A 27,832-nucleotide genomic window follows, 5' to 3' on the forward strand; every position below is an offset into this window, starting at 1 on the left:
CAGGCCACAAATGTGCATGTGTCTGCTCAAACGGTCAGAAACAGACTCCATGAATGTGGTATGAGGGCCCGACGTCCACAGTTGGGGGTTGTGCTTACAGCCCAACACCGTGCAGGACGTTTGGCATTTGCCAGAGAACACCAAGATTGGCAAATTCGCCACTGGCGCCCTGTGCTCTTCACAGATGAAAGCAGGTTCACACTGAGCACATGTGACAGAGTCTGGAGACGCCGTGGAGAACGTTCTGCTGCCTGCAACATCTTCCAGCATGACCGGTTTGGCGGTGGGTCAGTCATGGTGTGGGGTGGCATTTCTTTGGGGGGCCGCACAGCCCTCCATGTGCTCTCCAGAGGTAGCCTGACTGCCATTAGGTACGGAGATGAGATCCTCAGACTCCTTGTGAGACCATATGCTGGTGCGGTTGGCCCTGGGTTCCTCCTAATGCAAGACAATGCTAGACCTCATGTGGCTGGAGTGTGTCAGCAGTTCCTGCAAGAGGAAGGCATTGATGCTATGGACTGGCCTGCCCGTTCCCCAGACCTGAATCCAATTGAGCACATCTGGGACATCATGTCTCGCTCCATCCACCAACGCCACATTGCACCACAGACTGTCCAGGAGTTGGCGGATGCTTTAGTCCAGGTCTGGGAGGAGATCCCTCAGGAGACCATCCGCCACCTCATCAGGAGCATGCCCAGGCATTGTAGGGAGGTCAAACAGGCACGTGGAGGCCACACACACTACTGAGCCTCATTTTGACTTGTTTTATGGACATTACATCAAAGTTGGATCAGCCTGTAGTGTGGTTTTCCACTTTAATTTTGAGTGTGACTCCAAATCCAGACCTCCATGGGTTGATAAATTTGATTTCCATTGATAATTTGTGTGATTTTGTTGTCAGCACATTCAACTATGTAAAGAGAAATGTATTTATTAAGAATATTTCATTCATTCAGATCTAGGATGTGTTATTTTAGTGTTCCCTTTATTTTTTGGGGCAGTGCATAAAGGCCAAGTAGGCTGCGTTTAGACAGGCAGCCTGATTCTGATATTTTTCTCCACTAATTGGTCTTTTGAACAGATCTTTTTCAGACCTGAAAAAATATCCAAATTAGGCTGCCTTTGTAAACACAGCAGTTTTCCTTATCCAATCTTGTTCTGAGGACATGTGAGTGGTTGGTTGGATGAAAGCTCAAATGGGCAGAGCTTGCAAGAGGTGAGACAATTAAAGAACAGCCTTTTAGGGAGGCAGGTTGGAGGTGAATGGAGGGCGTTAGTTAGACCACCAAGAGCATTCCAAACCTCTGCCAATAAGCCAATTGTCAGTTCCCCCCCTTCACTCAGGCCACTCCCAGACAGTATCAGCACAATTTTTGCCTGAGAAATTGCCCTTTGACTAAATATTTAGTGGGATTCATAATCAAACTACCCGAGTATTGAGTTTCAGAAGACATTCACAAGCCCTATTTGATGCAGTGACTACAGTAAATACTGCATTTGGAGCTGCTGGTGCAAATAAGTTGTAAAAGAATAGACAAATCACTGGTGTACATAAAGTGTTACATTTTACATGAGATTGATTTGGTATAGCTAAATAACTTCTGTTTTTACATGGAATACACATTACATTTTTAATAAATATGAATTATACAAAGATGATTCATCTAAAACTGCTGCAAAAAAATGAAGGCACTAAACTACATTACATAGTTTATATAACCAGACAATAGGCCACGTAAATGAATCTAAGGAAAGAGTTCTCAAATTTTGGCCATTGTAAATTGTGGACACAAGTCTGGCAAAAATATTTATCAGTCAAGTCACGATTATACAATCAATTGTCATGGGTCTCGATGGTTATTCCTTTAAAATCGAATGGTTACTGCATGTTTGTTTGATAAATAAATAAGGGACGGTTAACAGTGTTTCCCCACCACGTACCCCATCACAACTTTCTTAGCTTGGGGAAAAATCCCTACAACTGCATAAGTGGATTTGACTCAACTCCGCCTATGACACACTGGACCAAACCGTTCCACCTCTTTGCAGCTTCCTGTCCAAATGGAGTTTCCGACATGGAGTTTTTGCAGGGTGATAAGGCACTGTTCATCTCTGTAGACTGGAGAATGCCATGGGACTGCAGTGCCAGCCAACTCTGAGGAGCAGTACTCCAGGCTTTAAACAATAGCCAAAGCCTCCCCCAGGCTGTTACAGGGCCGTCTCAAAGATGACCAAGTTGCCGTCCGCTCCAACCCCTCCGTTGCTCGTACTGGGACGACTCCGGCTGTTGTATGCCTGAATCAAGACGAGACAACCAGTGTTAGTGTACGCCAACCCGAAAAGCCAGAGGTATGTGGTGGATGCACAAGAACACTACTCCCACACATCTGTGTGGTAGCATGTCACTTTGAGCAGTAAGCTATTTCACTGCCAGAGAACAGTGGGAGAGTGAAGTGGACATGCTCTGTTGAGTCAGTGTGCTACTTACCTGTTTAGCTGACTGCAGGAGGGCAACAGCCTCCTGCCTGCCTGTCTGCTGGACCATCTTGAAGAAGATACCGTCGTGGTTCTGAAGTAGGGTGTAGGGCTCGTCGTATGCGTGGATCTGACCCGCGTCTAGAACCTGGGAACAGAATGAAGTTATAGTAAGTAATCTATGGTCTATCATTAGGGATACAAAAAGGACCTGACAAGCCCTTGGACACACGTTTGGGGTCACTTAGAAATGTTCTTGAAAGAAAAGCACATTTTTTTGGTCCATCAAATTAATCAGAAATACAGTGTAGACATTGTTACGGTTGTAAATGACTATAAGAACATCCAATAGTCAAAGGTATATGAAATACAAATGGTATAGAGATAAATAGTCCTATAAATACTATATTAACTTACAACCTAAAACCTCTTACCTTGGAATATTGTTAAAAGGAACCACCAACTTTCACATGTTCTCATGTTCTGAGCAAGGAACTTAAACGGTAGCTGTTTTACATGGCACATATTTTACAAGGCACATATTACTTCTCCAACACTTTGTTTTTGCATTATTTAAACCAAATTGAACATGTTTCATTATTTATTTGAGGCTAAATAGATTTATTGATGTTTTATATTAAGTTAAAATAAGTGTTCATTCAGTATTGTTGTCATTGTCATTATTACAAAAAAAATAAAAATAAAATCGGCATCGCCTTTTTTTGGTCCTCCAATAATCAGTATCGGCGTTGAAAAATCATAATCGGCCAACCTCTATTTACAACATTAACAATGATGTTATTTTAAAAACAAGGACATTTTTAAGTGACCCCAAACCTTTGAATAGTGTATATATAAAAAATAAAATAATACTAGAGTAGACAGATACACAATGATCACCCAACTGGGTAACTGGAGAGCTCTCACCAGAATGCGGTCGCTGTCTATGATGGTGTTGAGGCGGTGGGCGATGGTGAGAACGGTGCACTCCCTGAACTTGTCTCGTATCGTCTTCTGGATCAACTCGTCTGTTCTACAGAGCCAGGACACAGACAGGGAGGACACACTCAGCTGGGAGGAAGAAACACACACACACTTTCCTCTACTACTAGATGCCTCCCAGTCTTATGTTGCATTCATAACCAAGTGGGAAGGTGGTAATTACCAGTTGGATGCTTTCAAATAATTGAGAAAAGACGAGTGGCTAATTGACAAGAGGCTGCATCAAACTAAAATTACAGCTATCATGCCTGTGAACAAGTGTTGGAAAACCATAAGTACATTTATTTTTTTTATTTTTTTAAAGTATGGTTTTACTGTCAAATGTTATCGAGAAAAGTCCAAACTCAGGGATGATAGATGAGTTTCCCCACTAGTAATTATTAGTTGGAGGGGCCTTCAAGTGGTTTTTCCCAGTCATAAGTGGTAAATACCACCTTCCCACTTGGTTATGAATGCAGCATATCAGCTGCCTCTGCTGCTCAGCTCGAAAGGACAGACAGGAGGTCCTCCATGGCAACACGTGTGTATGAGAGAGGCAGCTCTGTACCTGGGGTCCACGTTGGCTGTGGCCTCGTCTATGATGAGGATGCGGTTCTTCCTCAGAACGGCTCGGGCCAGACAGACCAGCTGCCTCTGACCCACACTGAAGTTTGAGCCCGACTCGGCCAGAACCGTCTCCATCTTATTGGGCAGCTCCTCCACCACAGACTTCAGCTGGACCTGGAGAGGAAAGTTACTGGAGTAAGAGCCTGATCAATGCCACCAAAAACACACAACCTGTATGTCAATATGTGAGAGTATGTCCCGTTACTGTATCAATAGGAGTCTGAGGAGCAGTACCTCTTGGAGAGCGTTCCACAGGTCCTCGTCTGTGTGCTGGCTGAAAGGGTCCAGGTTCTTCCTCATGGTGCCGGTGAAAAGCACTGGGTCCTGCAGAACAGAGGGGCCACAAACAGAAAAATGTAATAAGCTCTAACAGAGCCATATCTGAACTAGAAGCCTTTCCTTTACTACATTCAGAAGGATTAAGGGACAGAGCAGCCACAGAAGACCCACCAACAGTAGCTACCTGAGGTATGATGGACATCTTCTGGCGCAGGTCATGGAGGCCGATCTCGGAGGTCAGAACTCCATCAATGTAGATCCTGCCCTCTGGCTCTGCCAGGCGGAAGAGCGCCGATACCAGGGAGCTTTTCCCCGCACCCGTCCTGCCCACGATGCCAACCTTTTCTTTGGGCCTGAACATGGCCTTCATGTCCTTCAGGACCACAGGTCCGTCTGAGCTGTAGGAGAAGCTGACTCGGTCAAAGGTGATGAGGCCTTGGCTCGGCCACTCAGGAGGAGGACGCATCTGGGTTTCCCAGGGTGCTTCACTCTCCAGCTCTGTGTACTCCACCACCCTCTCCACTGACGTCATCTGAGGACGGTAAATAAACCATGTCAGTCAAACAGCCCTGGCTTTTGTACTAGCATGGCGTCTAAGCAGCCCAGTACATCATTGGGGGCGAGCTCACTGCCATCCAGGAAGGAAGGCCCAGATTCCAGCAACCCAAGCCATAGACTGTCCTCTCTGCTTCCGCACAGTAAGTGGTACCAGTGCATCAAGTCCGACACAAACAGGCTCCCGAACAGCTTTATCCCCAAGCCATAAGAATGCTAAATAGCTAACAAAATGGCTACACAAACTGAGTTGACCCTTGTATTTAATGTTGTCTCTATGCTCACTCACAGGACTCTTGCACACACAATCATATTAGCTGCTGCTCCTCTGTTTATCATACATTCTGATGCCTAGTTACCCCACCCCTATCACTCCAGTATCCCTGCACATTGTAAATATGGTACTGTAACTAACTGACCCCAAATATAGCTTACTCACTTCACATGCTGTTCTTATTTCTATTTCTCATGTGATTTTGTTGTTATTTTTAGTACTGCATTGTTGGGTTTAGAGCTGGCAATAAAAGGCATGTCACACTGTACTTGTGCAGTACATTTAAACTTGAAACTAAAAGCACTAGAGAGCTGCATTAAGAAGCTTCAGAAAACCCTCAGGCTGGATTCTTGAAAGATGTTATGGACGAACATTCCATCCTGGTGTCATGACGTTGGCCTGGGGGTAGGTTTATGACAGTCATATATACCCCCCCCCCCCCCCCCCCCCCCACTTTTCCCCTCTCTCTACCCTACTGGTGTGACATTTGAAAATCCCTTGGTTAACATAAAGATTCTGGGAACATCAGATGGTGGGGGGGAAATGAACCATATTTTGGTAATCCGACCAGTTGAACATATGGGTTGGTACTTAATAAATACGATGTCATCTGAGACATTCTCATCAATGATAGGATGACAAACGCTACAGTGGAAAGTCTACACATTAGAGTTATCAGATTCACATGGAATTGTTGTGCAATTTAAATGTTTGAATATAAAATTATTGGTGAAAAGATCAAATGTAATTTTAGCTTCCAAATGAGAGATTTGGGTTTTAATAAGGTTAGGGCTCTGCTCAACAGTGGCACGCCCCTGTGAAGAGACATGGGTTATAAAACCACACCCTTCTCTCTCCACTATATAAAGCCTTGAAGAAAATGTAACCTCCTGTTCCGAGGATGTGAGGACGACGGTCCATACGTTAAAAGAACTAACATGTCAGCTTTTCCGGGTACATTAGGATGACGATCCGATGTCAGAATGGTTCAGATAATAACTACAGAACAAAGCCAACCTCAGCGTGAACTTTGAACTCTTATTCACTACAGAAGTGATACCTCCTAGCCGTTGAGTTAGCAACAGCAGCTGCAAACGTGGGCTAGGAAAGAACAGACAGAGTATCCCGTCTACCACAACGACATTACTACAACGTATCCAATTTACCAGCAGAGACATTCTTCAAAGGACTCTGTTGGGCAACACGACCTTCCATCAACCACCAACCTACCGAAGCGCAGCTCAGAGTAAATATTTATTGCATTTTCCTTTTCCAAATGGGCGGTAGAATGCATAAGATACTGTATTTACGATAGCATGGCTTCTCCCTTTGTTCCTCATGTCTTCCCGCTCTTTCACTCAAACCCAATCCCCCTTTTCTTTGTGTAACCAGCTGTCATATCTGTTCGGTCCGCTAGGGACGTTTTCCTTTATGACGTAATTTGTAATCAAGGTATGATTAATTCTGTGTATATGTAATTATGTGTGATTAGTTAGGTATTTAGTAAATAAATTAATTAACCCAATTCTGTATTGCTGATTCAACTTGTTAGCCAGGGTTTGTGAAGAACCAAGAATTTACAACTTTCAGATGAGACTGAAATAAGGTGACGATTAATATTGACTGCTATTTATGTAAAATATTACTAGGTCTTTAAGAGTTTATTCGGAAGAACTGCTCTATAAATATTATTTTGTGGTGCCGTGATTTTCTAGTTAATTACATTTACATAATTAGCTCAATCAGGTCATATTATTTACAGAAAAAAGGATTTTATAGAATAGCATGTCATATCACTTAATCCGGCATAGCCAAAGACAACACTGGCATGAAAACCAGCATGAACAAGATGAAAGGCCAAATAAACCAGGAGGCAGTTTCAGAGTGACCACTAATAGTTCTGAGAACTGGGTTACACATTTCAATCAACATACTTCCAGACTAAGTTGTCTGGTGGGTTTGTAAAGCATGTAGCATCTCTGAAGGGGTTGATTGTAAAAACAGGTGTTCCTCTACATATCTGGTTGTCTCACCATGTTCTCCACCTCAGCACTCTGCCGTACCCCCCACTGGAACATCCCCATGAGAGTCACAGCGTAGGACAACGCCAGGCCTACAGATCCAGCCTCCACCTCTAACAAGGCCAGAGGAGAAACAAACAGGACACTGGTTAGACCCAATGCTCAATCAATCATTGCTATTCTAGGTCTGGTCTGGCAACAAGCTGCAGTTTTCATAACCTCCTTCAGCCCAAGTATACAGTCTTGGCCAAAAGTTTTGAGAATAAAAATGTATATTTGTCACAAAGTCTTCTGTCTCAGTTTGTATGATGGAAATTTGCTTATACTCCAGAATGTTATGAAGAGTGATCAGATGAATTGAAATTAATTGCAAAGTCCCCTCTTTGCCATGCAAATGAACTGAAACCCCCCCCAAAAAATTCCACTGCATTTCAGCCCTGCCACAAAAGGACCAGCTGACATGTCAGTGATTCTCTCATTAACACAGGTGTGAGTGTTGACGAGGACAAGGCTGGAGATCACTTGGTCATGCTGATCGAGTTCGAATAACAGACTGGAAGCTTCAAAAGGAGGGTGGAGCTTGGAATCATTGTTCTTCCTCTGTCAACCATGGTTACCTGCAAGGAAACACGTGCCGTCATCATTGCTTTGCACAAAAAGGGCTTCACAGGCAAGGATATTGCTGCCAGTAAGATTGCACCTAAATCAACCATTTATCAGATCATCAAGATCTTCAAGGAGAGAGGTTAAATTGTTGTGCAGAAGGCTTCAGGGCACCCAAGAAAGTCCAGCTAGCGCAAGGGCCGTCTCCTAAAGTTGATTCAGCTGCGGGATCGGGGCACCACCAGTACAGAGCTTGCTCAGGAGTGGCAGCAGGCAGGTGTGAGTGCATCTGCATGCACCGTGAGGCAAAGACTTTTGGAGGATGGCCTGGTGTCAAGAAGGGCAGCAAAGAAGCCTCTTCTCTCCAGGAAAAACATCAGGGACAGACTGATATTCTGCAAAAGATACAGGGATTGGACTGCCGGCCTGGGGTCAAGTCATTTTCTCTAATGAATCCCCTTTCCGATTGTTTGGGGCATCCGGAAAAAAGCTTGTACGGAGAAGACAAGGTGAGGGCTACCATCAGTCCTGTGTCATGCCAACAGTAAAGCATCCTGAGACCATTCATGTGTGGGGTTGCTTCTCAGCCAAGGGAGTGGGCTCACTCACAATTTTGCCTAAGAACACAGCCATGAATAAAGAATGGTACCAACACATCCTCCGAGAGCAACTTCTCCCAACCATCCAGGAACAGTTTGGTGACGAACAATGCCTTTTCCAGCATGATGGAGCTCCTTGCCATAAGGCAAAAGTGATAACTAAGTGGCTCGGGGAACAAAACATTGATATTTTGGGTCCGTGGCCAGGAAACTCCCCAGACCCTAATGACCCATTGAGAACTTGGTGTCAATCCTCAAGGTGGGTGGACAAACAAAAACCCACAAATTCTGACAAACTCCAAGCATTGATTATGCAAGAATGGGCTGCCATGTGGCCCAGAAGTTAATTGACAGCATGCCAGGGTGGATTGCAGAGGTCTTGAAAAAGAAGGGTCAACACTGCAAATATTGACTCTTTGCATCAACTTTATGTAATGGTCAATAAAAGCCTTTGACGGGGCCTCCCGGGTGGCGCAGTGGTTAAGCGCCAGCTGTGCCATCAGAGTCCTGGGTTCGCGCCCAGGCTCTGTCGTAACCGGCCGCGACCGGGAGGTCCGTGGGGCGACGCACAATTGGCCTAGCGTCGCCCGGGTTAGGGAGGGCTTGGTCGGTAGGGGTGTCCTTGTCTCATCGCGCACCAGCGACTCCTGTGGCGGGCTGGGCGCAGTGTACGCTAGCCAAGGTGGCCAGGTGCATGGTGTTTCCTCTGGCTTCCGGGTTGGATGTGCGCTGTGTTAAAGAAGCAGCGGCTTGGTTGGTTGTGTATCGGAGGACGCATGACTTTCAACCTTCGTCTCTCCCGAGCCCGTATGGGAGTTGTAGCGATGAGACAAGATAGTAGCTACTACACAATTGGATACTACGAAATTGGGGAGAAAAAAGGGGGTCAAATTCAAAAAAAAAAAAAAAGCCTTTGACACTTATGAAATGCTTGTATTCCATAGTAACATCTGACAAAAATATCTAAAGACACTGAAAGCAGCAAACTTTGTGGAAATTAATATTTGTCTCATTCTCAAAACTTTTGGCCACGACTGTACTCTGTAATTGTGTTGGCTCTGTGTGCCGTTGTCCCTTACGGTCTCGGAGCAGAAGGCAGCCGAAGGCGGTGATGGTGACGAAAACGGCACACATGCCATCCAGGCGGACGGCGAACCAGCGAGAGGTGACCAGGAACAGGAACCAGGATTCTGAGAGACACTGATTCAGTTATATTCCTATAGAACGGACCGCACAGAGCGGAGACTGGGTAGAATGTATACATGTTATTAAATATCATTCTCCATCAATGTACTTAGACCCATTGGAGACAAACAAAACGGAAGTAAGGTAGCATTGAAAGGACAATCACCTGAGTGCAGATCCTGATAAGCGTCAAAGGTATTTTGGAATCGCTCCTCAGCTCTGAAGGCTCGAATCGTCCACAGACCTTGGAGGGACGAGGACAGGTGGGAAAAGACTGGACTCCGAGCTGCATAGAGACACACGGTTACTGATTACTGTCCATGTGCACACACACTATTAAGCAAAAAAGGCCATTGGCACTCACTGGTGGATTCCAGGCGCTTGACATCTCGTGACGTCTGCAGGAAGTAGCGTCTCAGGAACAGGAAGACGATGATAAGAGGAGCCAATGGGATGAGGATCCAGGGGATGACGGAGGCCGCTACAGCGACCACACCGATGATCTGCAGGAATATCTACTCAGGAAAACAGGCCCAAAGACATAACCAGAGGAGAGGGAACAGGTTAACTGGTGATCGAATAGTAAATACCTTGTGAAGATGACCGGCCAAAATGTGTCGTGGCTCACCTGAATGAAGTCCACAAAGGTCCAAGGTAAGGCCGCGTCCAGTTGGCCAATGTCCTTAGAGAAGCGGTTGAGGACTCTTCCTGGGGCACAACAGAAGACAAGACCAGGAATTTAAAGACTTCTTTCTTTGTCTACAGATATATTAATGTTTGACCTTAAGCAAACAATGTAGCGTCTCTCAACACAGAAACTGTGGCAACAGAAAATTGCTTTCCCTATGTGTTCCAGTTTGCGCATTGGCTTATGGCTCACCAATTGGGTTGACGTCAAAGAAGCGTACAGGTGTCCGGAGGATAGAGTTGAACATGCGGTTGTGCAGAGACTGAGCAGCTTTCACCAGCACATTGAACATCACCAGACTCCTGGCAAAGCCAAAGATGAGAGTTGCTCCAGTCAAACCTGAAAAGATTTCCCATTTTAGAATGTTACATTCTGCAGCACACATTTTGTAACACAGACAGACGCACAAAGGTTATGGAGGAAGAAAGAGCCTGCATGACACTATTCTAGGAGAAGCAAAACAATTTCCAGAGTAGGGTTTCCACTGTGTCTCACCTGCGTAAATGCCGAGGTAGAAATCCAGGTTCAGCTGTTCAGTGACGTTGACACCATTTTGGATGGTCACAGTGCCGTTAACGTTGAGCTTCTCCTGCTCTCCTGCCCTGTCAATCACAGAGGAGACAGAGGTAAAGCACAGAGCCAGTCCCAACACGGCATGTTAAAAGGGTATCATGACAGTTGCATGACTGAAAATGAACAGCGAAATTAAAACGTCTTACCAATATGCCAACCACCAGTCCTGCAGAATATATGCTGCCTGCACACAAAAACATAAGTATGTTAGTAGACCTATATCATTTAATGAAGTCGTCATCAGATTGAGTTTCTTCCACACTACTAGCGCTGCTTTTGACCATGTAGTTGTACTGGGGTTACTGGGTTACCTGAGCTAGGAACTGGAGTAATACAACTCCTATCAACACCAGGATGTTGGCGCCTGCCTTCAGGTACTTGACATAGAGGCCGACGCCGATGGTCCCCTCCGAGCGGCTCTCCTCGACTACTGTCTGGACAGGCTCTGCCTGCATTACACACAAACACCATATGATTTATTGGGGGTTATTAATTAAAGCCACTGCAAATAAAATAACATTACGTTGCACAGATATCATGTCTAGTGAGTCATTCTGTGCACTCTGTGTAGGACATGAACCTCTACATAGTTTAAGCACGAGGGAAGTTGAGAACTTACACAACCCCTGTGTTCTGAATCTGAGCATGTCAGCAAGATCCAAATGAAAGTTGTTTTTTTTAAGGAAAGTACAACATGTACTTTGCTGTGGCTTGCATAGGTTCTACTAAAATTACAAGGCAACAGTAAACACCCCCCCCCCCTCTTGGGCCAAATAAGTGTAATTGTGTAAATGCCGGATTTCTATGGCAAGACATCATTCACCCAAAGGTCGTCAAAATCAGGCCAGTGCTGTCTGAGATATGACGTGTGACGGACTTTGCTGTCTGGCAAACTTCTACTAAAAGTTTGTACGCACTGCCTTGTGGACAAAAAGAGCAAGCACAGGTAACTTTTTATTCACTCACTGCTTTGCTACAAAATATCAGGGGCAGAGTGAAAATGCTCCTAGTGACTGTATCTAAGGACTGGACCGGAAGTGGGCGGGACCCACCGGAAGCTGTTCAGTTCCATCTTTAACAGAGCGTATGGAGGAGGTGTGGGAGACCTCTGAATTCTGCGAGAGGGTGCGGCTGCATGGCGAGCGGCATTCAGTCTCCACCCCTGGGGCTTGTGGCCCCTCCTCTTCCCTCTTCAGGAGGGAGGTGAAGTCGACCCCAGAGCGCTGGAGTTCGCTGTACGTCCCCCTTGCCACCATGTGACCCTGAAACAGACACACGAAAGTCACACCCCACCAAACATTCTGAGTTTGTATGTAATGTTTAAGTCGGTCTGCATTTATACAGGTGTTCCTACGTGTGTTTACAGTAACCCATGGTAACCAACCACACCCGCTTGCAGTGCGGGTCCTGCATTAACTTAAGCACAGGGTAGTGCATATGTGCTCCTATGTAGTCTTAAAGTGTGTGTGGAATGTTGAACACACCTCCTTGAGGACGAGGATCTGATTGGCTGCTTGGAGGTACTGCAACTGGTGGGTGACCAGGATGCGGGGCTTATTCTTCAGAATACCACAGATACACCTGGACACACATGGAAATAGACAGAGACTTTTTAGAGTACCAAATGCGCGCCGGCAAATTGGAAATTGGCCCTGTTTGAGAGGTGACAATCACTAGGGCCAGCTCACAAGTATTTGCTTTTTAGACATGGTTCCTAAACAACAAAAGCAAAATCATTTTGAAAAAATATGATCGCATCGACACAGATCAAACTGGCTACACAAAGCTTAAGTAGGCTACCACAAAGGGAACCTGAGCGCTGTTCTCTAGAAGAGTCCGCTGTTTCAGCCTATGTAAAGGTGCCTATTGGATTTCTTTGCAGCGCATACATAATTTCAGATTTTCGAAATTGATAAAATCTCAAATCTAGTGCAAAGGCATTTTAGAAGCATTTCCTCTATAGCTAATACCAGACACTCACTCATTCTTCATCGCGCAGTCTTCTAAACTCCCCACTCAATTTAATGCCGAGATGTTTATATTGATGTTTGATCATTACAGCCAATCAGGTTGCGTGATCCTCGTAATGTTACGTGGAAAATACAACTAATGGGACGCAGTATTAAATGTATATCACACTCGCCCAAATGACACCAGTTATTTTTAGTATTTGCATTTCATTCCTTTCACTAGCAAATGCGGGTGAACTGCTGACACTTTAGAGCCCACTGAATGTACAGCTTATGTTTGCTAACGTTAGCTTGAAACAATGAGTTTTTCTTCCCACAACACACAGAGTCGAAAAGGGATTTGTCCATGTGTTTACGTACAGCTGACAGTCTTCAAACTCAGCACCACATCAAACAGGAGGGGCAGACACCGGGTAGCTACGTCCAATAATGATGTATTAAAATCACCATGTCTGTTGACACAAACTCCATACATGTCTGTGTGTTGCAGCTCGAATCGGGATGATTTACTCAGTGGATGTATTTATTAAAATCAATTCAGGCCCCATTCATTTCTGCGTACTTTTAACTCAATCTCATACATGGACAGAATTGCATAGTTGGTAGGTAAAATGTGTGCATGTTGGCAGGTCTGTGACAGCATCCACACCAAAAACACAGATTTACACTTACAATGCTATTGAAACCTGTTCTAACCATTATAGCTTTTTATTCATGTGAGCCCTGCACAGTAAAAGTGCTGCCCACCCCTCTTCACTGCCCTGCTGGTTCCATTATGAACACTTTCCAGGGGACCATGTCATGTGACAGGAAGCGGTAGAGTAGGGCTCTGTTGCAATTGTGTGCTTGACAGTGGCAGCAGCACCACTCCTTTTCCTGCCTCCCTACCCTCAGATGGTCCCCACCGGGCCCCTCTGCTGTGATCAGAGGCTAGGGCTGCTTTGATGGAGACCTCAGGGAGGTTGGAATAGAACGCTCCAGGCTTTCTGCTACCCTGCCAGATAAATCACCAGCCACCAACAAAGGACTGGGGGACAGGAGCAGGAACAGAATGCTTCATAACGCCTCAGAACAATAGTGGAAGTACTGTACACATTCCAGTTTATGCTTCAGTAAGTCTGTAGTTCATTCACTGCATTACAAGTAAGAGAGGAATACATTGCTGTATGCTTTGCTCATGATCCTTGGAGGTACTGTCCTTGCTTAGCCAATGTTACAGTAGCACATCTTGTTTAGACTTGGTGAGCTACCCTGTGGCAATCCCCGTGACCCCTTATAAGGACAAGGAGAGTGAGGATTACGGTGCTGCAAAATGGATGCGCTTGCACAGAAGTCAATTCTACATCTATTCCACATTGGTTCAACATAATTTCATTGAAATGACGTGGAAACAACTTGGATTCAACCAGTGTGTGCCCAGTCGGTTTGTGTTTTCTATAGTTTTGCTCTTTTACAGTCATGTTGAGACGTGTACCGAGAGCAAAGTTCTAGCAGTGTATTGCATCACTATTCAGTTGTGTATAAATTCTTCTTTTTTTAACTGTTTAGCTGAAACTGTGGTTAACTCACTGTTCAAACAGGTGTCTCCCGACCTCAGCATCCACAGCACTTAGAGGGTCGTCCAGCAGGTAGATATCAGCATCCTGGTACACAGCCCTGAGACACAACAAGGCTTTCAGATAGAGACTGGAGGATATTCATCACATTTATAGAATGTACCTCAACTCATTTCTACTCTGGTTTGAAGTCAAGCTGTGGTCTTACCGGGCCAGGTTCACTCTAGCTTTCTGTCCCCCACTGAGGGTGGCTCCTCTGTCCCCTATCACTGTCAGGTCCCCGTCTGGCAGCAGCTCCATGTCCTGAACACAGAAGGGACAACAGAGACGACAGGAGTTAATAGGACCCACAATCCCTCAAACAGGAGGACCATAATGACTATGTGCAGGACATGATCTTCCACACAGAGGGAATGCAGCTTGTACACAGTGGTAGTGTTACAGAGTGCACAGTTGGGAAAGTGACAATCACTACAGATCACTGTGTGTTTGGTTCCTCTCTAGGTTTCTTCCTGGGTTTTGGCCTTTCTAGGGAGTTTTTCCTAGCCACCGTGCTTCGACACCTGCATTGCTTGCTGTTTGGGGTTTTAGGCTGGGTTTCTGTACAGCACTTTGAGATATCAGCTGATGTAAGAAGGGCTATATAATATAAATACATTTGATTTGATTGGTTTGAAGCGTTCTCCATGGCAAGTGAATGTGTGGCTAAAAGTCCAGCCCTCTGATCAAAGAGGAAGTGTTTGTAGAGCAGATGTCTGTTTCATGGGATGTGATTGTGAGACCTTGAATCTAGTCTCACATTGTGTTCAATAGGGCAGAGAGGACAGCGTGTATGTGTTCATGAGTGTTGACAGCTCTGATGTAAGGCGTACCACCTAGAGCCCAAGGTGTTGGTTCTCTTTTGCAGTCAAAGTTCATGAGATCCAACGGGCTCAATGGAGCTTCAATCCTTGCATTTAGCAATCTCCCAGCTTTAAATACCATGAGAGCTCCATTCAGTGTGTCTTACCCTCTTGAGGGCGCAGGCTCTCAGGACCTTCTCATATTTTTGAGGATGGAGCGCTTTGCCAAACAGGATGTTGCTGCGGATGGTTCCGGGGAACACCCAGGGCTGCTGGGAGGCATAGGTCAGCTGACCTTTGACCTTCAACACCCCTTTGTCGTGAGGCAACTCCCCCAGGATGGCACTGAGCAGAGAGGACTGTGGGAAATTTGAAGGGGGAACAGGTGAGCTTGATAACATACACTGAGTGTGCAAAACATTAGGAACACCTTCCCAATATTGAGTTGAGCGTGAAAAACCCTACAGCGCTGCAGTTCTTGACAAACTCAAACCAGTCGCCTGGCACCTACTACCATAACCCATTCTAAAGGCACTTAAATATTTTGTCTTGCCCATTCACCCTCAATGGCACCATGTCTCAAGGCTTAAAAATCCTTATTTAACATGTCCCCTCACCTTCATCTACACTGATTAAATTGGATTTAACAAGTGACATCAATAAGGTATCATAGCATTGACCTGGTCAGTCTCATGGAAAGAGCAGGTATTCATAATGTTTTGTACACTCAGTGTACACAAAGGCACTGTCACAGTCAGAGGAGAAAACCTCTTTACAAATCCTGCAATACCCGTTTCTGATTCACACAGCAGACAAATAAATATTCCAGTTGCCTTGCTGTCCTCATACAGTGATGTAATAGGCTGGCACACCAAGAAACATGACTTCTGACCTTTCCAGCCCCCACAGGTCCAATGACAGCGACAAGCTGCTCTGACTTTACTGTGAGTGACAGGTTCTGGAGAGATGGGGCGTCCTGACTCTGTACAGAGTGAGAGAGGGGACATTTCAGGTTAGACTTTATTATATGAGTTGTAATACAGTGAGAGGTTAGCATGTCTTGGGGGTATGATCTAACTTTCTCACTCATCATTATTAACAAATCATTCAGGACTATCCATAATCATGGTAGCAGCCACATTAATGTAGAAGTGTTTAGAAACATTATATTCTTATTTACAATAAGTGACATTTAACATTAATTTCTATTGGGCACAAAATAATCTGAAACAACCAAAACAAACAGCAAGTCTGGGTGGCAGTGGTTGAACATTCACCGTGTCCCAGTAGCAAATCAGGTCCTGGATCTCCACATTGGGCTCTTGCTTCTCCTCCTGGAGGAATCCATGTTCGCTTTTCACAATCTCATCCAACAGGAGAAAATTCTGAGAGTGGAAACAAGAGAGAACCAGTGATATACAGCCATGTCTCATGTCAACAAAACCACCGCGTCGAGATGGATCCCAGGCTTCGTTTACAATCGTGTTGGATCGAGATGACACATTTAACAACTTGAAGATCTTGATAGCAATGATGCCCGTTACGTCCCTGGCTTTGAACAATCAGATGACGTACAGTAATGAAAAGCCTGGCTGTGGCTCAGATAAGTCCCATGATGATTTTACAGTCACTGATCATAAAGCATGATAATGTGACATGATTACATAATGAGTCTTAGGAGGTCAGATCCAGTGCTGGGACTTGTGTTTCACATTGGCATCCAGGCAACTATCAGGGCAGCACGTCTAAAATTAACTAAAAAGGAACCGAGCGCAGAGACGACACCTGCACTGTCGGAAGCCAACACGTGCAGAAGACGAGCCTTGCGCAACCTCAGGAGAGCTCTGGTATTGTATGGTTCACAGAGATAATATTTACATATGTCAGAGATAATGATTAAAACCACCCAAGAAATAATGTGATGATTCACATCAGCGCTTTGCTGCTTTCACGTCTTCATTTGACATGGTTTCTTTTTAACGAGGGACAATGCGTCAGAGCATCTCTACCTTGGATTAACTACAGATGCTGTGTGCTTCCCAGTAACTTTACCATATGATACCACAAATAAATACTGAAACTCCTTCTTAAAATGGTTGCAGTCTCAGAAGCGCACATGTATTTTGTACCTTGATCCTGCGGACGCTGATGCGCGTCTCAGACAGTTTCTCTATGGCCGAGGGGAAGAAGAGGGTGACGGTGAGGCGGACGGCACTGTACAAAGACACGGCCACAAACACCCGGCTGGCTGAGATGGTGTTCCCCAGGAGGACATAGACGGTGAAGGTGATGAAGACGATGATCTTACTGGCCGCAAAGAAGGAGGCCATGTTGAGGCCTCGCAGGTAGGAGCTAGACATGATCTTGGAGATCTCTTTCCTGGGGGAAGAATGGGAGAGAGGCGTTCCGTAACATAAACAAACCCAGGAAGCATTTCAATAAATATAAGACCACAGAAACAAGTCTGCATATAAATATGCCTGAGGATGCTACATGATTGACATGGAAACCAGGACGACGACACACTGATAACATGGCTTTGATGACTGTTGGTTTATCTGGCCACTTTTCTGAGCCCTGCGAGTATGTGTAAACACGTGTGGATATTCAAAAGGAGAGGAGCAGGGGTTGTCCTGTTGCATGGGGAGAGGTTGATGTGCACCACAGATTCACTCAGTGACATTATTAACCACTGCACGAGGAATCCGTATGTAGCCCTTTATAAAATTGCTCAGATTTAGTATTTTTATCACTGGGATAAACCATGGGCACCATGTTCTCCTTATACTAACAGCCAGGTGACAGATTGAGACAGCCTTATGACTGGATAGTAGTAGCATGTCCATGTCACAGCTCTGAGGTGGAGAAGCAGAGCTTGTCGACACCGGTTAACATGCCAGTGGCTTTGTGCCAGCTCTGTGATCCGTTGTCCATTTTAGGACATTGTAATATACACAGAGTGTACGAAACATTAAGGTCACCTTCTTAATATTGCGTTGCACCCCACTTTTGCCCGCAGAGGAGTCTCAATTCGTTGGGTGGTGGACCATTCTTGATACACACAGGAAACTGTTCAGTGTGAAACTCAGCAGCGTTGCAGTTCTTGACACAAACTGGTGTGCATAGCACCTACCACCATACCCCGTTCAAAGGCACTTAAATCTTTGGTCTTGCCCAGTCACCCTCAATGGCATGCATACACAACCCATGTCTCAATTGGCTCAAGAATACTTCATTAACCACTCTCCTCCCATTAATCTACACTGACTGAAGTGGATACAACAAGTGACATCAATAAGGGATCATAGCTTTCACCTGGTCAGTCTGTAATGGAAAGAGCAGGTGTCCTTAATGTTTTGTACACTCAGTGTACATGGTGGTTGTGTGTCAGAGGTGCTCTAGCAATACCACACCAGGCAATAGTGGTGGTTATGAAAAGTAGGGTCAGGTGGTATCCAGATTTTCATACCGCTACTGTAACATACCAGGGTATGGGGTTCCCGGCAATGCACACAAGGGGGCACCATTTCTTTTCAAACAGTCAAAAAAAGAAAATGCTTACAAATTACTAGCGTATTCCCATAGCGGACGCTTGCTAATTGCGAACAAGAGCAAGTCAACATAAACAAATTACAAGAACAGACACCCCAGCTCATGAAGCTGTACAACTATGTCAAAAGGTTTGCTGCACACAACAAATATTAGACAGCAGGGTTCTTGATCCAGGAGGGGATTGATTGTCTCTGCTGTAACCAAGAATCTTGATCTTGCAGGCTAGCCACTTAGCTAGCAAACCATTTACATAGCTGGAGCCCTGAGTTGGAGAGAATTTATTTGGCACGTCTTAGATAGTTTTAAACATAAGATATTTAGCTGGCAAACAGTTGTGAACTTCAAGCGTAACTTGATCACCTCTCTTGCACTGGACAACAGTCCAGCTTCCGTTAACTCTGTGCTCTTTGTTAACAAACATACCATGATTGGCTCAATCAGCTGCTTTGGGGCAGGGCTTCATAATGAGAAGAAAAAATAAGCAACAGGCAAAATGAAGAACAAGATCTGCTTTATCTATTAACCTAGTGCACAAGATGACAAAAAAAATATACATACACTCAGTGTCCAGTTTATTAAGTACACCACCCCGACAGTAATTCACATGGCTGTGACTTGCTATATAAAGCAAGCAGACAGACATGCAGTTACTCTTCGATTGAACTTTAGAATAGGCAAAGCGAGCATGGTATGATCGTCGGTGCCAGGCGGGCCGGTTCCAGTATCTCAGCAACGGCAGTGACTAAGGTTACAGAGAATGGTGCGACAAACCAAAAACATCCAGTCAGTGGTAGTCCTGTGAGCGAAAACAGCTCGTTGATGAGCGCAAAGGAGAATGGCAAGAATCAGGCAATCAGGCAAACAGGGGGCCACAAACAGGCAAAGAATGGCGCAGTACAACACCGGTGTGCAGAACGGCATCTCGGAACACAAAACTCCTCGGTCCTTGCAACAGATGACCACACCGGGGTTCCACTCCTATCAGCTAAAAACAAGATGCGGCTCCAATGGGCACGCCAACACCAACGCTTGATAATTGAGTGGAAAACATTGCCTGGTCCAACGGTAGTCAGGATTTGGCATAAGCAGCATGAGTCCATGGCCCAATCCTGCCTGGTGTCAACGGTACAGGCTGGTGGCGGTGTTGTAATGGTGTGGGGGAATGTTTTCCTGGCTCGCATTAGGTCCATTGATACTAATTGAGCAAAGTTTCTAATCTCTGAATAATTTAGACCGTTCTGGAGGAAAAGGTGGGTCCAACCCGGTACTAGATGGGTGTACCTAATACATTGGCCACTGAGTATATATTGACAGTATTGAAAATCATAACAAGGGGTATTTCAAAATACCCCAGTACACCACCCAAGCCTAATGAAAAAGGGTTAATCACTAGGATTTCAGTCGATTTGACAGACAACTGTATGTTTGTATAACTTATACATTTGTGTCAGTGTTACTTTGGCACAAAGTACGAGATGGACTCAATGCATTGTCTAGATAAGCTTATCTAAAATGTCTGGACAAACCCTCAGGAGACTGACATGAATGTAGTTTGTGTGTTTGACAATTTCCTTAAACAGCGTTACAACATCACAAGAAGCTGTTGTTGGTGTCGATTCCTCATCACAGAAAAATAAGAGGAAGGTATTTGGTTAAAACACATCATGGGACCGTGACTCACGTCAGCAATCCTAACAGGATAACCAGCTGAATTGAATCATGGGTGATGGCAGAATTCTTGAAATAACACATTTCACAATCTGTAGTGGGCTTTGGACAATAGCGCTTGTTAAGTAAGCATTATTACAGTAACAATATCTACAAATCTAACACTATCTCAATATTGAGTTTGTTCTGTGCAGTGGGATCCGTTCAAAAGCTTCAATGTTATACTTTTTTTTACCTTCTGACATCATTGACCAGTGCTGAGAAGGGCTTCTCCCAGGCATACATTTTGATGATCCTGATTCCAGACACCACTTCATTCATGGTGCGTATCCTATTGTCAGTCAAGGCAGCGGTTTTACTCCTGCAAGAAAAGGACAGTTCTGAGCAATTTTTAAGACTGTAAAAACACCAGCTTCATGTGATTTTATTTAGTACTCCCACACATAGAGATACTTGCATACGATTGTATACAAATGTAAGGTTTGAAATTATTATGATTTAGTATATATATATATGTTATATATATATATATATATATTATATCTGTTTGGGCTTATTGTGGTCAATTTGCAGTCTACAAATTATTTGTAATTGTGTTCAAGCCCCCTGACCATCTGCTCAAGAAAAAAAAGTTTTAAAAAAGAAAGAAAAAAGACCACTATATATTTCCTAGAAAAACCTGGTTTATTGACAAGACAGCGAAATGTGCCCTCACAGGGTCCACGCTGGGGTTACGTTCTCACGCGGTCCACGCTGGGGTTACGTTCTCACGCGGTCCACGCTGGGGTTACGTTCTCACGCGGTCCACGCTGGGGTTACGTTCTCACGCGGTCCACGCTGGGGTTACGTTCGCACGCGGTCCACGCTGGGGTTACGTTCTCACGCGGTCCACGCTGGGGTTACGTTCGCACGCGGTCCACGCTGGGGTTACGTTCGCACGCGGTCCACGCTGGGGTTACGTTCGCACGCGGTCCACGCTGGGGTTACGTTCTCACGCGGTCCACGCTGGGGTTACGTTCTCACGCGGTCCACGCTGGGGTTACGTTCTCACGCGGTCCACGCGGGGGTTACGTTCTCACGCGGTCCACGCGGGGGTTACGTTCTCACGCGGTCCACGCGGGGGTTACGTTCTCACGCGGTCCACGCTGGGGTTACGTTCTCACGCGGTCCACGCTGGGGTTACGTTCTCACGCGGTCCACGCTGGGGTTACGTTCTCACGCGGTCCACGCTGCGGTTACGTTCTCACGCGGTCCACGCTGGGGTTACGTTCGCACGAGGTCCACGCTGGGGTTACGTTCGCACGCGGTCCACGCTGGGGTTACGTTCGCACGCGGTCCACGCTGGGGTTACGTTCGCACGCGGTCCACGCTGGGGTTACGTTCGCACGCGGTCCACGCTGGGGTTACATTCGCACGCGGTGCACGCTGGGGTTACATTCGCACGCGGTGCACGCGGGGGTTACGTTCTCACGCGGTCCACACGTTCTCACGCGGTCCACGCGGGGGTTAAGTTCTCACGCGGTCCACGCTGGGGTTACGTTCGCACGCGGTCCACGCTGGGGTTACGTTCGCACGCGGTCCACGCTGGGGTTACGTTCGCACGCGGTCCACGCTGGGGTTACGTTCTCACGCGGTCCACGCTGGGGTTACGTTCTCACGCGGTCCACGCTGGGGTTACGTTCTCACGCGGTCCATGCTAAAAGCAGGCCAAAGATCAGTTTACAAAGCCATTGGTATGTTCTTTTGGTTTTGTATTGGGCAAGAAAAGGGAGGAAGGCACTCACCGAACTCCCTGCTTATTTTGAAAAATCTTAAGCTCAAACTCCTATCTACATTGTGTGTTACCTGAACTTGGAGAAGAGCCTTCCGAACATGGTCTGCGTTGGCATGAGGATGACGAGGACGGCCATGCCTGCGAGGCATGATGGGCCAATCTCCACCCACAGCAGCCCCAGGACGGCCGCCGCCTGGAGAGGCCCCACCCACAGGAAGTGCAGGAAAATAGTCACCTGTAACCAAGCAGGGGGGAATAATGTGTTGGAACTCATAGGGTGAGAGTATTTCTAAACGACAACAGGATTTTGGGAGATGGTTGTACATCAGTTGTCTCAAATTCCCACCCGCGGGCCACCAATGACTTACAGGCCTGATGTGGCCCACAAGCCATGAGTTCTAGACCTCTGTGTTACATCTTCAACATGGCTGCTTCATCTACACTGTAGTTTGATGCTAGTCACTGAATCGGACTGTGTACGTTCCATTCAACCATGTTCTAAACAGTAATATGTAGCAGCATCTTTCCTTGACTTTGAATCATTGACCACAACATGCATCAAAACAGTAGGGTGGAGTAGGGCAGTGTTTTCCCAACCGTGGTCCTTGAGTACCCCTAACAGTACACGGTTTCATTGTAGCCCTGGACAAACACACCTCATTCAGCTCATTGAGGGCTTGATGATTAGTTAAGCAGATGAATCAGGTGTGCTTGTCCAGAGTTACAATAAAAATGTGTACTGTTGGGGGTACTGGGGAAATAGGATTGGGAAACACTGGAGTAACAACTCAAATGTTAATGTGTCTGCCAGGTGCCTGGAGAAGCCTGTGACTGACCTTTATCAGAATGTACAGTACTATACTTCAGTCTGTCACCAAGAAACAGATCCCTTTAGATGCCAAAATAGGTTACGTTTTCACCCCAGGTGTCAGCACACAGATCAAAATTAAACTCAAGTGTTAACCTGCATGGTGCCAGTCAAAGTAACAACTCAGTCAGCATTGTGCGACTTATGCAACCTTCCAGGGTTGAAGTAACAGAGCTGATATTGGATTGGGTCTGTCTGCACAGTGGATCAAAAGTATAGGTTAATTTTCAACAGCTTTTTTCTGCTGTTGCTATTAGATCAAGTCAGCAATATGCAAAGTGATAAAAAAAAATATATATTACCCTTATGTATTACAGGGTTCATACCTCATCAAACTTGTTGACATCATTGGATAGCAGGTTCACTATTTGGCCTGTGGTTGTTTTCCCCATCGCTGCACTGCTGAGACACAGGGCCTGGGGTGACACAGACATTACCAAGTTAATTATTGCAAACTCAATAAATAACACCAAGTGATTTGTCACTGTCACAATACAAAGAAAATACCTACACGTCAGTTTGGAAAGGCAGTCATACCCTAGAGCAGTGTTTCCCAGCCCTCTCCTCAGGGACCGCTAGTCGCTTCACATTTTTGTTGTAGTCCTAAACTGGCACACCTGATTAAATTACTCTATCAATCATCAACCCCTTGACTAATTTAATCAGGTGTGCAAGTTTAGGACTACAACAAAAATGTGAAGCGACTAGCGGTCCCTGAGGAGAGGGCTGGGAAACACTGCTCTAGGTGAGGGGAGTTCCTTACCAATTAGTGACCTTAATTCATCAAGTACAAGAGTGGAGCGAAAACCTGCAGATACTCTGCCCTCTGTGGAATGAGTTTGACGTGTGTGAGAATGTGTGAGAGAGACTCATCCTTTAGTCAGCCGAGCTCAAGTTCAGAAACAACCTTGAAAAAAAAGGTGTGTAGGCATGTGTCTCTTATAAAGACCTTCTTGTAGATCATGTGACACATGGCTACTCGCATCTTCATGCCGGTCCTCTGGACGTGGAAGAAGTAGAGGTGATGCGTGATAGCCAGGATCAGGGTGGACAGACAGACACCAGCAGCGTAGCCAAAGGCCTCATACAGTGCGTCCATATTATCAGGATCGTAATTCTCAAAGTACTGGATCAGCTTTCCCAAGAACACTGGCTGGATCACCTTAATCACCTCCTATTGGGGGAACAAGAGAAGAGGTAGAGAATACAGAGGATATGAGGTGAATCCACAGCTTGATATATAAACATATGGCTAAGATATCATTGAAATTCCCTAGCAGGACAGGGTACCGGTACGTCTTCCACAAGTCATGTTTTTTTCTACATACCTCAATAAGAGTAAAGATCCCCAGCACTGCGTAGGGTTTCCAGTAGCACTTGATGAGGACTTTGGTGAGTTTGGGAGGCCTGAGTTCTTTAGCAGCTTTCTGCACCTCATGGTCCCAGTGCCTGAGGAAAGACGGCTTTTCTTTTACTATGGGAGAATCGCAATTGAAATTACTTGATTTCTCATGTCCTCTCCAATGAGTATTGAGAAGGAGGTGAGGACCGACGACGCAAGAAGTCCCTATGGGTACCTGGATGTTCAATTCTGCATTGCATCATGTGGTGATACAAATGGACAATCTAGGATTGGTACAGCGATTTCTTTACGTTTAAATGAGTGACATGGAACACCTTTAAATAGTTCTGAAGTAAATACATTGATTTGTCATTTAAAAATATATCGAGGTCGTTTTCCCTGCAAAAACAAGGAGTTTTTTATTATTCAAACCACCTGCGGGCCAGATTGGACCCCTCCAATTTTTGACACCCCCGTTTCGATAAAGACAACAGATTGGTCAGCCTGACCACATTTAACAGACGTAGGATATTTTAGTTACATTTGTGTACCTCCATTTAGTATGATACGCTACGTTGCGTTTGGAATAATGGTCCGGTTACTTAAGACAGAAACAAAAGTTGGGTGGTTGGTCGGGGAGAATGGGTACGTCCAGCAACTCAAAGGTTACATGTTTTAGTCGCGTTGGGGACAACTGTAGCATTTTAGCTAACTGTTCCCCTTAACCTCTACTTTACAGGTATGGAGAATTTAAGTTAATACTCCTAACCTGCTGCTTTAGCCGCTAACGTTAGCCACAAATGCTAATGACGCAACAAGAAGCCTGGCCTTAGAGCAAGACGTATAATACTATACATCCTCCAAGATGCTTGATACATTCACTCATCCAATTTCTATGATGTGGTACGACCATTATTCCATTTGTAAGGTAACATATCATACTAAATGGAGGGATACAAATGTACATTCCAAATCCTACAAATTGAGTCCAGGTTGGATTGTTGAAGCTAGACAACATTATTTTCTCATTTTTTGCATTTACATGCTTCCTTTTACTGAGCCATTTCATAATCGTCCTTGAAAGCAGGCAGGACAGGCAGCCTGTAAAATATTAACAATGACATGTTAAATGCAGCAACTCCTTTCCATCTATTTATCAAAGGGTAAACAGCCAACAGAATATGGCTGTCATGATATGCTTGGTGTATAGTAGTGGGAGGATAAACATCTGGTTCGAAGACCCTTCCGTTATTACGTTCTATTTGGCCTTAATTAACCACAATTCAACAGGCCACTTCTGACTTAGTTCAGAATTATGTTTGCCATACCTCTGTAGTTCCTCTCCCAGTCTCTCAGATCCATCCTCCGGAAGCACTTTGTACATGTCATCTTCCTCTAACCTCCGTTTGTATCCAATGCGGAACAAAGGATTTAGCCAGCTAACGAAAAAGGGAAGAGAAGAGGTAGAGATGAAGAGTTCAATACATGTAGTGTTACATTCAGGATGAGCAGGGCAATGCATGCACTAGACGAGGGGTTCCCAAACTCGGTCCCCCCCCCCCCCCCTGGGTGCACGTTTAGTTTTTTCCCCCCAGCACTACACATCTGATTCAAATAATCAAATCTTGATGATGAGTTAGTTATTTGAGTCACTGTGTAGTGCTAGTGGGGAACAAATTGGGGGAAAAAACTTGCACTCAGGGAGGCCCCAGGACCAATTTTGGGAAATCTTGCAGTAGACCAGTGCTTCTTAAAATGTTTCACCCATGCCCCTCTTTCATCTAGGGCTAGCAATTACCAGGCACCTCACGATATTATCCTAATACTTAGGTGCCGATATTATATGCATTGTGATTCTATACTGTGATTTTATTGTGATTCAATGTTCCAAACATATTGCTCACCATGTCTGCTGCAGAGGGACAAGAGAGCTATCAGAAAACGAGTTTTGATCCGTCATAGAAATAAAAGTGCTGAAATTAATTGGCTCCCTATTTAAAAAGATGGAGAACAAGCTATGAAGGAAAAATACTGGAGATTTGGTACAGCAAACTAGCACAAAAATATTGGGATAGTCAAAACGATACATCAAAAATAATATCCCGATATGTAGCTATCAATTTTTCCCTGATGACTACTTTCATAATTGGTGAACATCACCTGGACATTTCTGACAAGTTATAAATAGCTCTAAGGTCTGCAAAGACAAGAGGAAAAGTGCTGATGCACTACCCAATTTCGAAATTGCACCTTGTGCATTATACTATTGCAACTTTCAAGAGTAAGTTGAACAAAAAAAATGTAAAAAGTTGTTTATTTTTCATCTCCTACTACCTCTCCAAGCCCCCACTGCAGTAGACAATCTACTCTATTTGTGACATAGGCCTACTGGTAGCATGTCTTTGTAAAAAGCATTTATTGCAAATGCTTGAGTACCCAACTGTGTGCACTGTGCATGTAAAATGTACAAATTCTCAGCAAATGCCTTAGCAAATTATGTTTTAAAGACCTACTCCAATCTCCTTTTCAGCTCATTTGCACTCGAAAAAAACGATTTTGCTCAAAACATTTGTTTTACCCATTTGTACATTACTGTATTTATACGTGGGGCTGGTGTATTGTTTTTCAACAGGAAATGTCTAAATATTGCTGGAGTGCGTCTTTAATGCAAATATAAAGCACAGCTTGTCTCATTCAGTCAAAACGAGGCATCCATCCTTTCCCTTCTCGCAGAGGTTTACCGAGACAAATGAGATGGCGATTAATAGCCTAGTTTGCGCAAACAATATTCTTGATTCATAAATTACTGGAATCTTATTTGGCATCATCCTTAATCCAAGACTGTATGAATCAACCGGAAATTGTGATTTCTCGGTGGGGAAAACCATCGAATTACATGGGTAAAACGCACTTTGTGTTAAACCATACTAGTGATTTGAGTTATAAGTGTTTATTATGACGTTATACCTAATTTAATTAAACAGCAAATCATTTAACCCCTCAAACTAAAATTAATCGAATACGTTTTGAATATCCTAACGGTACCACTTTCAGTAAACACTATAACGACTACCTGTAGAGCCTAGCTCAACTTTATTTCAATAACCCGGCGGCGAAGGTTGTTGACTTACCAGAAGAATACCTGTGAGAAAAGATTAGCTGTTGCCGATGGATTCGTCTTCGCATCTTTTTTTACCGGTTCCATATTTCCCTGCTGGCTCTATTCAAAGGCTTGGCCAACTTCCACGCGTGCGGTGCGACAAAGTCTGCTAGCTCCAGTCCTCAAAACGGTTACTTTATTTCCTGTCGTGTAAACTTGGTTGCACGCACATGGTACTGGGTTAGGTTACAAGAAAGACAGCCAGGAGAATTATGTCAGCCAATCACTGATCTCGAGTCG

At 44.9% G+C, this 27,832-nt stretch overlaps 1 protein-coding gene across 4 annotated transcripts; it reads right to left on the bottom strand.

Annotated features, from left to right (window-relative positions):
- Positions 1–1,556: 1,556 nt before the first annotated feature.
- LOC100653440 (multidrug resistance-associated protein 4) lies at positions 1,557–27,832 on the bottom strand. 4 transcript variants are annotated; one of them, XM_021608654.2, is made up of 30 exons: positions 27,564–27,827; positions 25,761–25,871; positions 24,419–24,539; positions 24,040–24,264; positions 23,417–23,506; positions 22,294–22,457; positions 20,684–20,809; positions 17,358–17,607; positions 16,506–16,613; positions 16,121–16,210; positions 15,396–15,587; positions 14,595–14,689; positions 14,400–14,486; positions 12,345–12,441; positions 11,913–12,122; positions 11,172–11,309; positions 11,007–11,044; positions 10,783–10,889; positions 10,480–10,626; positions 10,228–10,307; positions 9,964–10,114; positions 9,766–9,885; positions 9,494–9,604; positions 7,225–7,325; positions 4,547–4,894; positions 4,318–4,407; positions 4,025–4,197; positions 3,403–3,508; positions 2,489–2,623; positions 1,557–2,295 (listed from the first exon to the last, which is right to left on the bottom strand). In XM_021608654.2, exons 1-30 carry the CDS (start codon positions 27,635–27,637, stop codon positions 2,209–2,211), a joined length of 3,972 nt encoding a protein of 1,323 aa, XP_021464329.1. In that variant the 5' UTR covers positions 27,638–27,827; the 3' UTR covers positions 1,557–2,208. The 4 variants fall into 4 exon arrangements, with proteins under 4 accessions (XP_021464329.1, XP_021464330.1, XP_021464331.1 ...); XM_021608655.2 differs by lacking the exons at positions 24,040–24,264; positions 24,419–24,539; positions 25,761–25,871; positions 27,564–27,827 and adding an exon at positions 23,602–23,698; XM_021608656.2 differs by lacking the exons at positions 24,040–24,264; positions 24,419–24,539; positions 25,761–25,871; positions 27,564–27,827 and adding an exon at positions 23,187–23,285 and having other exon boundaries at positions 23,417–23,496.

Source organism: Oncorhynchus mykiss, chromosome 7 (genome assembly GCF_013265735.2).
Source record: "Oncorhynchus mykiss isolate Arlee chromosome 7, USDA_OmykA_1.1, whole genome shotgun sequence".
NCBI classification, from domain to species: domain Eukaryota; kingdom Metazoa; phylum Chordata; class Actinopteri; order Salmoniformes; family Salmonidae; genus Oncorhynchus; species Oncorhynchus mykiss.